The sequence below is a fragment of the Alosa alosa genome, chromosome 7 (genome assembly GCF_017589495.1).
Source record: "Alosa alosa isolate M-15738 ecotype Scorff River chromosome 7, AALO_Geno_1.1, whole genome shotgun sequence".
Lineage (NCBI taxonomy): Eukaryota > Metazoa > Chordata > Actinopteri > Clupeiformes > Clupeidae > Alosa > Alosa alosa.
In genome coordinates this window covers 3,460,947-3,473,936 of record NC_063195.1, presented here as the reverse complement: position 1 = coordinate 3,473,936, position 12,990 = coordinate 3,460,947, and the positions used below count along the sequence as shown (strand labels likewise).

Genomic DNA, 12,990 nt, shown 5'->3' with positions numbered 1-12,990 from the left:
CACACTCACACACAGACGTCAAAGTTATTTGTGCAGCATCAATGTGCTTCAAAGGAAAGACCGAATAACACAACAAAAACATATGACGTGACCAAACATGAGCATGAGCATGACTATGAGAGGGAAACGGGTAAACAGAAAACATGAGCATGAACATGACTATGAGAGGGAAACAGGTAAACAGAAAACATGAGCATGAACATGACTATGAGAGGGAAACGGGTAAACAGAAAACATGAGCATGAACATGACTATGAGAGGGAAACAGGTAAACAGAAAAAGACGTAAATAAACAGTAGTCTCGTAAATAAACAGTAGTCTCTAATACAGCCTTTCTTAAACTTGTTTGGTCATGGCAGACTTTATCTCTAATACAGCCTTTCTTAAACTTGTTTGGTCATGGCAGACTTTATCTCTAATACAGCCTTTCTTAAACTTGTTTGGTCACGGCAGACTTTATCGTCAATAAACACAGCCCCCTCCCCGTCTAAGGATAGTCCAATAGTGCATAACACCATTATGACGATTATTATTATTATCATTATTACTACTATATTGTTATACATGCTCCTCAAAACAGTCATTATGATTATCATCACGATTATTATTATTATTATTATTATTATTATTATTATTATTACTACTATATTGTTATACATGCTCTTCAGAAAGCTATCTATATGGGTAGTGCATAACACCATTATGATTATCATCACGATTATTATTATTATTATTATTTCTACTATATTGTTATACATGCTCTTCAGAAAGCTATCTATATGGGTAGTGCATAACACCATTATGATTATCATCATCATTATTATTATTATTATTATTATTATTATTATTATTATTACTATATTGTTATACGTGCTCTTCAGAAAGCTATCTATATGGGTAGTGCATAACATCATTATGATCATAGCGATTATTATTATTATTATTATTATTACTACTACTATATTGTTAAACATGCTCCTCGAAACAGTCAAGGTTTAAAATACATTGTTCACAAAATGTTTGTGAAAGCATGCACATCAGAGGACCGCTTTACTAATGTAAAATATAAATACAGTCGTTACATTGCACGTCAGAGGACTGCTTTACTAATGTGAAATATAAATATAGCCTACAATACTCTTTCAGAAGCGCCGGGCATAATTTGACTTTACTAATGTGAAATATAAATATAGCCTACAATACTCTTTCAGAAGCGCTGAGGACTGCTTTACCAATGTGAAATATAAATATAGCCTACAGAAGCGCTGGGCATAATTTGACTCTGCAGCTCTGTGGATCAGCAGTCTTTTCGTCGTGGACAGCTGCCGGTCGCAGCCCATAGTTTGAGAAACACTGGTCTAATCGACTAGATATGAAGGATGTATACTCTTTACGTCTGTATTGTGTTTTCGTCGTGGACAGCTGCCGGTCGCAGCCCATAGTTTGAGAAACACTGGTCTAATCGACTAGATATGAAGGATGTATACTTTTACGCCTGTATTGTGTTTCGCCGCGGATAGCTGGACGGTCGCCAGCCCATAGTTTGAGAAACACTGGTCTAATCGACCAGATATGAAGGATGTATACTTTTTTTACGCCTGTATTGTGTTTTCGTCGCGGGACAGCTGCGGGTCGCAGCCCATAGTTTGAGAAACACTGGTCCCTGTCGACTAGATATGAAGGATGTATACTCTTTACGTCTGTATTGTGTTTTCGTCGTGGACAGCTGCCGGTCGCAGCCCATAGTTTGAGAAACACTGGTCTAATCGACTAGATATGAAGGATGTATACTCTTTACGTCTGTATTGTGTTTTTAAATGGCCGTGGATAGCTGCGGTCGCAGCCCATAGTTTGAGAAACACTGGTCTCAATCGACTAGATATGAAGGATGTATACTTTTACGCCTGTATTGTGTTTTAAAATTAGCGGACAGCTGCCGGTCGCAGCCCATAGTTTGAGAAACACTGGTCTAATCGACTAGATATGAAGGATGTATACTCTTTACGTCTGTATTGTGTTTTCGTCGTGGACAGCTGCCGGTCGCAGCCCATAGTTTGAGAAACACTGGTCTAATCGACTAGATATGAAGGATGTATACTCTTTACGTCTGTATTGTGTTTTAAAATGCGGGGACGGCTGCGGGTCGCAGCCCATAGTTTGAGAAACACTGGTCTAATCGACTAGATATGAAGGATGTATACTTTACTGCCTGTATTGTGTTTTCAGGATGGACAGCTGCCGGCATTACAGCCCATAGTTTGAGAAACACTGGTCTAATCGACTAGATATGAAGGATGTATACTCTTTTACGCCTGTATTGTGTTTTCGCCGGATAACGGCTGCCGGTCGCAGCCCATGGTTTGAGAAACACTGGTCTAAAAGATATGAAAAAAATTGATGTATACTCTTTACGCCTGTATTGTGTTTTAAAATTGTGGACAGCTGCGGTCGCGAGCCCATAGTTTGAGAAACACTGGTCTAATCGACTAGATATGAAGGATGGCTACTTTTACGCCTGTATTGTGTTTTAAAATTATTGGACAGCTGCGGTCCAGCCCATAGTTTGAGAAACACTGGTCTAATCGACTAGATATGAAGGATGTATAGTCTTTACGTCTGTATTGTGTTTTCGTCGTGGACAGCTGCCGGTCGCAGCCCATAGTTTGAGAAACACTGGTCTAATCGACTAGATATGAAGGATGTATACTCTTTACGTCTGTATTGTGTTTTCGTCGTGGACAGCTGCGGCCCAGCCCATAGTTTGAGAAACACTGGTCTAATCGACTAGATATGAAGGGGATGTATAGTCTTTACGCCTGTATTGTGTTTTCGCTGCGGACAGCTGCGGGTCGCAGCCCATAGTTTGAGCAGAAACACTGGTCTAATCGACCAGATATGAAGGATGTATAGTCTTTACGCCTGTATTGTGTTTTTCGCTAAATGGACAGCCGCCCGGTCGCAGCCCATAGTTTGAGAAACACTGGTCTAATCGACTAGATATGAAGGATGTATACTCTTTACGTCTGTATTGTGTTTTCGTCGTGGACAGCTGCCGGTCGCAGCCCATAGTTTGAGAAACACTGGTCTAATCGACTAGATATGAAGGATGTATACTCTTTACGTCTGTACTGTGTTTTTGCAGCAAATCAGGATTCCATGCACCTTGCTTATATACAAACATACACACTTACACACACACCCTACACACTTTTCTCACACATTCTAACATCTGTTATGTGTTTTGCAGCAAATCAAGAGTCCCAGCTCTCCTCTCCAATCAGACCAGCAGACGGCAGCTGATGAGCCGCTGGACTGGTCAGAACAGATGACGTCGCCTACCAGTCAGATTCCGCTGATGTTGTCTGACTGTCAAAATCTGATGGTCTTACCTCACAGTCAGACCCTTCTGGACGCTCCAGTGTCTGGGATTAAAGAAGAGAATGCTGTTCATGGATATGAGGAGTGCAGGCAGTATGGTAAGGAGTTGTGGGGAGGAACACACACACACACACACACACACACACACACACACAGTGTTGCCAAAGCCAGTGTTACAGGTAATACAGTAGAATTACAAAAGAAAGAAAATAGACACACAACAATGTGGGTAAACATGTGGACACAGAAAAAACAATAGCATGTGTGTGTGTGTGGGTGAGTGAGTATGTGAGTACATACAGTACAGGCCAAAAGTTTGGACACTCTTTCTCATTCAATGCGTTTCCTTTATTTTCATGACTATTTACATTGTAAATTCATCAAAACTATTAATGAACACGTGTGGAATTATGTACTTAACAAAAAAGTGTGAAATAACTGAAAACATGTTGCATTCATTCATAGTTTTGATGCCTTCAGTGAGAATCTAGTCAAGTCGGCCTGTTTTTTTTTTTTTTTTTTTTCAAAGTTCACAAGCCCATAGCACAAGAACTAAACCATGTAGGTCAAGATGTTCCAGCAGTCTAGGGACTGCTGGAACATCTTTTTCAGCATTCACGCCTCTCTCCGAGAATGAAGTGTCCAGACTCCTGACATGCAGCCGTCCTACCACATGCTCGTTGGACCCTATACCTACGAGCCTACTTCAGTCCATCAGCCCGACCATCGCTCCAGCTATCACACATGTGATCAATGCCTCGCTAACCTCCTGCACATTTCCAACAGCGCTCAAAATGGCCCGGGTAACACCGTATACTTAAGAAAGCTTCTCTCAACCCTGCTCAAGTCGAGAACTACCGCCCTGTCTCACTACTGCCTTTCCTATCCAAAGGCATTGAACGAGCAGTCTCCCAAACAGGGTCTCTGACTTCCTTTCACAGAACAACCTTCTGGATCCAAATCAAGTCTGGGTTCAAAAGCTGCCACTTACCTACGGCGGCTCTGTTGTTCGTAACAGAAGCCTTAAAAGAAGCCAGGGCGACCGCCGGGTCATCAGTACTCATTCTGCTTGACTTATCGGCTGCCTTTGACACGGTTAATCACCAGATCCCTCTCTATACCGCTGACATGGGAATCTCCGTTCTGCTCTCCTGGTTTGAATCCTACCCCCACAGGGCCTGCGTTTAACATTATCATGGCTTGGTCAGCTATCCCACCTCACCATCTCCAACCACAGGGGTCCCCAGGGCCTCAGTGCTGGGCCCTCCTCTTTGCTATCTACACCACCTCCTTGGGACAGATTATCCGTTCAAGACGGCTTCTCATACCACTGCTATGCAGGCGACACACTGCTCTATCTGTCCTTTCCACCTGGCGACCCCCTGGTTTCAGCACGGATCTCGGATTGCCTTTCAGACATAGCTACATGGATGAAGGCACACCACCTCCAGCTGAACCTCTCAAAGACTGAACTGCTGGTCATCCCAGCTAAAACCTACCATACACCACGACATCAACATCAATTGACTCCCTGTCTGTTTCACCGACCAGGACTGCAAGAAATCTAGGAGTTGTTCTTGACAAATCAACTAAACTTCTCGATCATGTTGCCTCAGTCGCCGGGCATGCCGCTTTGCACTCTACAACATACGGAAAAAATCAGGACTTACTTGACTCAAGATGCTACCCAACTTCTGGTTCAGGCAATTGTCATCTCACCCACTCGACTACCGTAATGCCCTCCTGACAGGTCTCCCCAGCCTGCGCAGTGAAACCACTTCAGATGATCCAGAACGCTGGCGGCGCCTGGTCTACAACCAACCCAAAAGGGCACATGTTACCCCGCTGCTCATCCAGCTACACTGGCTACCTATGGCGTTCAAGATCAAATTCAAGTCTCTAACGCTTGCCTACAAAGTAGTCTCCGTTCTGCTCCCACCCACTTGAATGCCCCTCATACAGACTTACACTACCTCCAGACCGCTGCGCTCCCTCTGATTAACGACGCCTAGCTCTCTACCACCGGTGCGCTCAAGCCAATCCAAACTTTTCTCATCTGTTGTTCCTCGTTGGTGGAACACACTGCCAGTTCCTACAAGGGCAGGGACATCCTTTTCCCACTTTCAAAAAAACTCCTGAAGACCCAGCTCTTTAGAGAACACCTACTCTCATAGCAACACTTACAACAAGTCTTACTGATCCTAGCACTCACCAGCCGTTTTAAACTGACAAGTAACTGTTAAAAACAGCACTCACCGACGCACTTATTCTTACTGTACTCTAATGTTTTTTTGTTTTTTTTAAACTGTCCTAAAATTGTGAGAATTGTTCTAAAAACTTACTGTTTACCATGTTGTTAGTCGCTTTGGCTAAAAAGCGTCAGCCAAATGTAATGTAATGTAATGTAATGTAATTTTTGCATACTGGTACATAAATAGGAATCGTATGTTGCAAAATTGTCACGTTTGATCTGGATGATCCTGCATGGTCTTACCTGTCCCTCAAAGTTGATTAAATACTCACATTCACACACTCAACCTAACTTGAGCTCACCTGGTAGAAATGTGTTCATTACTTGTCTGCTTAATGAATTGATGTGAATGTTAAAGTCTGTTCTGTTTTCTCCTGTAGAGAGAGCTGACCCCAGAACACAACAGACCATCTCTTCAGCTGGAGACGTAAAAACTGAACAGACCCAGGTACTGAGTTGGATATTTGATGATGATGTGTGTGTGTGTGTGTGTGTCAGAGCTAGTGAGCCGAGCGGAACGCGAGCGAGGAGCGAAGAGGAACGAATTTTGTTGGAGCACGGAACGCTTTTTAATTTAGAGGCCGGAGCGGCCGCTCCTTTCCGCTCCAATTTCGCTCCACACCACGAGTCTGAGGCATGCCCAAATGCACCCTAATGCTTCTGCTATGTCAATTTAATTAATCTAATTAGTGTCGCGATCATGCAGCAAACAAACTTTCAGAGGCTGGCGAGTTCGACCAATTCTAAGTTCTAAATTCTAATTTCTAAATTCTATTCTTTCTATTGAATTCCAATGGAAACGCGAGCGAGGACTGAGTGAGAGCAAGTTCTTGCAGGCGCCCCGATAGTCAGTGACTGCACAAATAGAAGCGTCAGATGCAGAGGACTATCGCCGTAAGTAGGTTAACACAATTTTTTGCGTGGATAATATTCTTTATTAAATAATATTTTGAGGCAAAAGTGCAGGGGCCATTGGCCCCCTGGCCACTGTACTTCCGGCGCCTATGGAGGAGTGGAATATTTGCACGGCTCAGCAACGCTTACTAGCTCTGGTGTGTGTGTGTGTGCGTGCATGTGTGTGATGCACCAATATATCGGCAGGCTCAATATATCGGTATCGGCCGATATGGGCCTTATTTTGCTGCCATCGGCCATCTGCAAAAAAGGCTGATATTTTCAAATTTGCTGGCCATGACTAAATCGTTGATAAGCGTCGCCAAATTATTCTAAGAGTGCAGATCTGAAAACTTTCCATAGGGAGTAGCAGAGGGAGATACAAGATTAAAGTGCTTTTCTTCTCTCTCTTCTCATTTTTTTTGTTGAAAAAAAAAATGAAATGTATTTTGAATACTTTTTTGCCAGCAAAGGTATATCAAAAACAATGTCAATAAAAATATCGGTATCGGCCAAAGTGGAATTTTAAAGATCAGTATCGGTATTGCCCCAGACTTTCAATATCAGTGCATCACTAGTTTACATAGAGTTTTTGCATTTCTTACTTTTTGTGTTTATCGTAGAGTTGTTGCATTTCTCTAGCCTGACGAGCCAGACCCACATCAAGATGTAGGGTCTGGGAACTTACCATTGGCAGTGCTCAATCCGAGGGGCGGGATAAACGGTTGTCTTTCAAATTTCCTCTGCACGCAATAGGATAGCGCTACAACTTGTGAGTCATGTATTTTCACACCAGCGGAGCTAGTTGGCTACTTGATCAAACTTTTGCCAACTTAAAAAACTCGAGTCGCAGTTCAAAGGTCGCAGTTCAAAGGTCGCAGTTCGTCAGCAGCACCATCCGTCTTCTTTGTTTTCAAGTAGCAGGAAATTCACACGGAACCATCGCCGACTCTAGACACGATGTGATTGGCCTGATACAGGTTTCATTTTTTCAGCTTGCAAGCCAACGGAGAGTTGCTAGACTACCCTGGCTGCAAATTACATTTGCTGCCGCTAGGGTTCGTCTAGATTTCTAGGCTAGCATTTCTCACTTCCTCCATGTGTTTTTTTAGGATGAACAATCAAACACGGCTCCAGTCCTCAGTGTTAAATCAGACCCGTCCTCTACAGACCACGTGTCTCGGGCCCAGTTGAAGAGGGCAACAGTGATGCATAACCGCAGAGATGCCGACCAATCTGAGAACGGTAAGAGACGTCAGAGAAGTCAGACTCCCAACAGTTTATTACACCAATAAATACACCACTCCTCTCTGTTCCTGTAAAGAAGGAGTCATCCCTATATTCCCAGGGTCATAGTACCCCAGGACCATAGGAACTAGGGATCATAGTACCCCAGGAACTAGGGGTCATAGTACCATAGGAACTAGGGGTCATAGTACCCCAGGACCATAGGAACTAGGGGTCATAGTACCACAGGAACTAGGGGTCATAGAAACTAGGGGTCATAGTACCCCAGGACCATAGGAACTAGGGTTGGGTATTGTTTGGGTTTTATCCGATACTGGTGCTAAATCAATCCTTTTACGGTGCCGGTGCCAAAACGGTGCCTGAACTGGTACTTGGTTTTTACAATAAAATGGCCAAACCAATGGTTGATGCATGAATTGCTTTTTTGATAAGACATTTTCAACGTGAAATTGAACTATATATTTAGTTTATTATCTATCTGTAGTTTCATTGCTTCTGGCATTATTCTAATTGCTGATGGCTTGCCATATTTAAATGTTATAACGGCTTACCATGGATACACAAACAATTAGGCTTGGGAATCGGTTCCAGGTATCGGTTAGGAACCGGTTCCAAACATTCCGATCCATCGGAATCGTAGACATCCACACGTTAACGGTTACACTAACGATTCCAATACTAAGCTTTGTTTTAGAAATGTTTACTTTTTTAGAAATGTTAAAGCATTTAACTTCTTTATTGATATTGCAGATTTGGTATTCATTCTCTAAAACCACTTTAAATTAGACATGCAAAGCCAACAACTCTCAAAGCCATCCTTTAGTGTTCAGCAAATGGTACAGGAATCGATATGGGAATCAATAAGGAATCGCATCGATAAGCAGACTCGACAATGGCATCGATATCGATAATTTCTTTACGATGCCCATCCCTACACACAATGGCAAATCCTAATCAATCTTTCCTCTGCTTTCAAGTTTATCCAGTGCAGTAGCTAACCTCTATCTCTAGAAGCCATGCAATTATTCATTAAACCTGGAGACCTAGAGACTGTATGTATACTCTGATGGGAGGGGGTGGTGGGTGGGAATATCCAAATGTTTTGGCCGATAACGTAGACGAGTTTGACCATCTCACCCGCAGACTGCAGCCAGGATACATTCACAAACCCGTATCTCACTCAAAACAGCATGGAGCATTTTCAAGTGTGTGTGAAAGCACCAGACACAGATTCTTTTCATAATATGGGCACTTTAAAAGCAATCAGTGATTTGCATTAGTCAGCATGTAAGAATTTTACATTGAATGTATTTTTAAAAAATATATTTTTTTTTTTTTGACCTTAACATTACGTTTCCAAAATCATTTTGATGGCACGTCAAATATAACATGACGACTGGCACTTCTGCCATGGGCTGAGTGGCCCTCTTTAGGCGATTACCGACCTAGCAACTAGCAACTTTGTAGTTTCGAGTAGGAAACTGCCCCTTTGCCCCTTTGGCTATCCCCTTAAACTGCCAGCATACGACAGCGTATGTCCATAATCCTCTTTCTACTGTAGCCTATATTCAGGGGAATTGAATATGTTGGCATAACATGAGGGATAGATATCTAATAATAATGGATTGAAAAGAGGTTATAATAGACCAGACATGATTAAATAGATATAAGAAAATGGACAACATATCCACATCAGTCCCCATCAACACAACTGTTTTTTTATAGGTCAGGATTATTAAGCTCTGAACAGATTGTCATAATTATAGAGCTACTGTAAAAGATTCAGTTTGCATTTTCAGGAACACTTTGGATCAAATGTAGACACAATTAAGGCCAAAATAATTAACTGTGAATACAGTGCAATATGTGCAATGCAATGAAATATGTTTCTATTGGTTATTTAAAAAAGGTATGAATAATATTGGCCATGCTATTCTTCATAAAAATGTTAAAAATGGATGAAAATGCTTCTTTTTTGATTCCACACTGTCTTGCAACCTTTTGCCATGTGACAGTGTCATTTTCAGTCAGAGAAAATCAACAACCAATATTTGCCAGGGGTATGAGTAATTCTGTTCTTAACTATAGATGTGCGACATTAAAAATGGGTTGCGATCCAAAATGTATCTTACGTGTATGGCTACAGTATGTCTCTCGGCTTGAGGTGCTGCTCAAAGAAAACTCAAGGTTGGCAGGTCTGTCACTGGAAGGGAGATGGTGATGCATAGACCCTTTCAAGAGAGTTCCATTATCAGCATCATAGTTGGCCCCACAAGGCTTCCGTTTTAACATTCCATATGTTATCTTAATGCAGAGGAAGTAGATTGGGAACCAAATAGAATGTTCAAGCATTGTTTTTGTTTTTATTGTTGAAAGGGTCCAGCTCAATTTAGTAACAGACCAAACCACTTTTTGTATTCCAGGGAATACAAAGCCACCACGTCAAGGAAAATTGAGAAAATCAAATATAATGTATTTATGTGAGCTTAGAAGCACTATATAATGTTTTCACACTTCAATTTTTATCAAATTATTGGAGTAGATTTGGTGGCTGGAGACCAATCCACCCTGTTAACTTCAAAGAAACGTGCCGTCGTCATTTGGTTTGCATTAACATGGCGTCGCATGCAAGAAAATTGCTGTAGTCATGACTGTAGATTGGTTCTAAAAATTACAGGAATGGACTCGCTGAATCTTTGACACACATGCATTTTGTTTTCTGTGTTTATCTGCTGAGTTTGTCTGTTTCAAAATATCACGCGAGATACAAATCTATAGACCGACATATATTCAAAATATCACGCGAGATACAAATCTATAGACCGACATATATTCAAAATATCACGCGAGATACAAATCTATAGACCGACATATATTCAAAATATCACGCGAGATACAAATCTATAGACCGGCATATATTCCGCACTGCAGCTCCCCACAAATCATGACCTCGCATGTGATTGGAGCAGCCCGACGAGCCTTCTAGTCCTCGTCCAATCCCGCGTGAGGTCAGGGTCATCACCCGTACAGCAGTACTTGCAAGACGAGCATGTAAACAGACATGTTTTTATTCCAGTACTCAGACCTTTTCCTCCATGTCCTGTGTTTTTGCTGCTTTGCCGTTTCGTGATGTACAATGGCTGGACAGATGGTGTCTCCCCTTCAACTCTCCTGCATGGACGCGATCAACCTCTTTCAGCCAGTCCGCAGACCAGCGAGAAGAAACTGCTGGATGCCATCAGTGGGCTGTCCCATCAGCTCACTCTGTTTGCTGCTGATGTGCATGAGCAGTTCACTCACCTCAGCAATTCGGTAAACTCCAGGTTACTGTCCACGGAGGACGGTTCGGCTGCTTTGGAGTTAAAAAACTGTGTGGAAGAGACTAACTCCAAGAAGAGAAGACGGGTGCACAATCCCAAGATTGCGGTAAGAATTAAAGCAAATCATTTTTTTATTTATTTAAGTAGCCCAAGCTAAAAGTAGCCTAGTTGCTTCGTAAAAGAACAAGTGAGCAGTACCAGTGTACGTTGTTTTATAAATGTATGAATTTTTTTGTCTTGTAATTTACAGGAAACAGTACGCCGTCTTCACAACTCGGAGACAAATTGTAGGCGCTACAAACCGGAGCAAGGGTAAGATATAAACAATATGCTGTATAGGGAAATAGATATGTTAATAAATACCGATCTTAACCATACACTTTGTTTTCACAGATTAACATCACCTCATAACGAGGCCGTTACCTCCTATTTGCTTGAAGCCATGTCTGCAAGTCCAGATTTACACAATGCTGATAGTGACTCCATTGTGTGTAAGTAACTTTTACTGTTTTCTCCTTCCATGTTTAGATTTTCTGTGGCTTACATTTTTTTTTATTCATACCACTCTCATTTAATTGTTTTCCAGCTGCCTGTAAGACCTATTACGAGACAGTCCGCAGGAACTTCAGGTACAAACAACCAGACCTTGCATCGCAGGCGGAAACTGCAAAGAGTTCAGCTCGGAGTCGATCGAGAAGAAAGAGGGTAAGACTTTTTTTTTTGGAGACTATTTTTCAGGTGCATTATTAATAGATGTGTTGTGTCCATACGCAGTGCGTCTCGCAGTACTGATTGTCTTTATTGATTGTTTTTACAGCTGCTGGAAGCGAGACAGAGTGTGCTAGCGGAGGACGAGGTCGAGCTTTGGAAGAGCGCCACCATAGACCTGATGTCTGATGAGGAAGATGGCATCGTTGACGGGGTGTCTGGATGGATTGTGCGACCTCCGTCCTTTCGCAGCCAGGAGCTCACCGAGCTGTGTGCCACGCTGCAGTCGAGATTAGAGGCGATTCCGAAGTACAGGGCAACGCACCACAGACGCCTGCTAAAAGGGCCGAATTCAGACAGAATGCCGCCAGTTACCTACAGCTCCTAGGCGGCAAACAGCCACATACGGTGCTGTAGGATTTTGGGCATCTTTTACACTTCCCATTTGTTGTGAGGGCAGATCTCGCTTTGTACATAGTTGTGTGTTTGTGCTAATAAAGACCTTTTTTAAAATAAACGTGTTCCTGGCTAATTTTACTTTCCCCAATAAATTCATTCATGTCATTGATGGTAATAATAGTGTACTCCATAGAATTACACAAATTTACAATATAATAGCATATCATAGCAATACATTTTTTATGTAATATATAATTTTATTATTGGAGCTTACATTTATTATGACCCAGGATGACCAATAGTGACAGCTCTGCCAACCATCACAAGTGATTTTTCTTGTTAGAAAGTAGTGGTTTACTACTTAATACTGAGGCCAAGTTCATGCACCAAAACGGACCAAATGTTATCTGCATTAATGCAACATCCAATAAGCCAAAACGCATAAATAATGTGGTTGCTATGCTGGTTGCTAGGGTAATCATGCTGGTTGCTATGGTGGGTGCTACTTGATCTGAAAATCAAGAGGAGGATGTTGGAGTTGGCCAGCACCATACAGGATGGCTTTATATGGCCTGAATACCAACCTGGACACCTCGCTGTGTGTTGACTGTGTGCTCTGTGTGTTCAATAATTCACAGATGGGATAAATGCAGAGACCTAATTCCTTGTATACGCAAGTGCCTATAAACCAGGCAGAAAATCAGGCAGATTTCCGGGCATTTACAGTGACAAAAATTCCACTTTTCATGCAATGTGGTGAATAAAACGTTCACATGTGATACATTCTTGGAT

At 42.1% G+C, this 12,990-nt stretch overlaps 1 protein-coding gene across 4 annotated transcripts in view; it reads left to right on the top strand.

Moving 5' to 3' along the window:
- The window catches only part of LOC125297304 (zinc finger protein 391-like), a 43,878-nt gene extending 31,457 nt beyond the window's left edge, over positions 1-12,421 (top strand). For 2 of the 4 annotated variants that reach the window (XM_048247593.1, XM_048247592.1), the window contains exons 6-13: positions 3,248-3,476; positions 6,010-6,077; positions 7,636-7,768; positions 10,920-11,197; positions 11,342-11,403; positions 11,485-11,582; positions 11,678-11,796; positions 11,909-12,416. In XM_048247593.1, coding sequence (XP_048103550.1) covers positions 3,248-3,476; positions 6,010-6,077; positions 7,636-7,768; positions 10,920-11,197; positions 11,342-11,403; positions 11,485-11,582; positions 11,678-11,796; positions 11,909-12,187 — 1,266 coding nt within the window. In that variant the 3' untranslated portion in view covers positions 12,188-12,416. Of the gene's footprint in view, positions 1-3,247; positions 3,477-6,009; positions 6,078-7,635; positions 7,769-10,919; positions 11,198-11,341; positions 11,404-11,484; positions 11,583-11,677; positions 11,797-11,908 lie in introns of all 4 variants that reach the window. The other 2 variants (XM_048247589.1, XM_048247588.1) reach the window with 2 other exon arrangements.
- Positions 12,422-12,990: the final 569 nt, after the last annotated feature.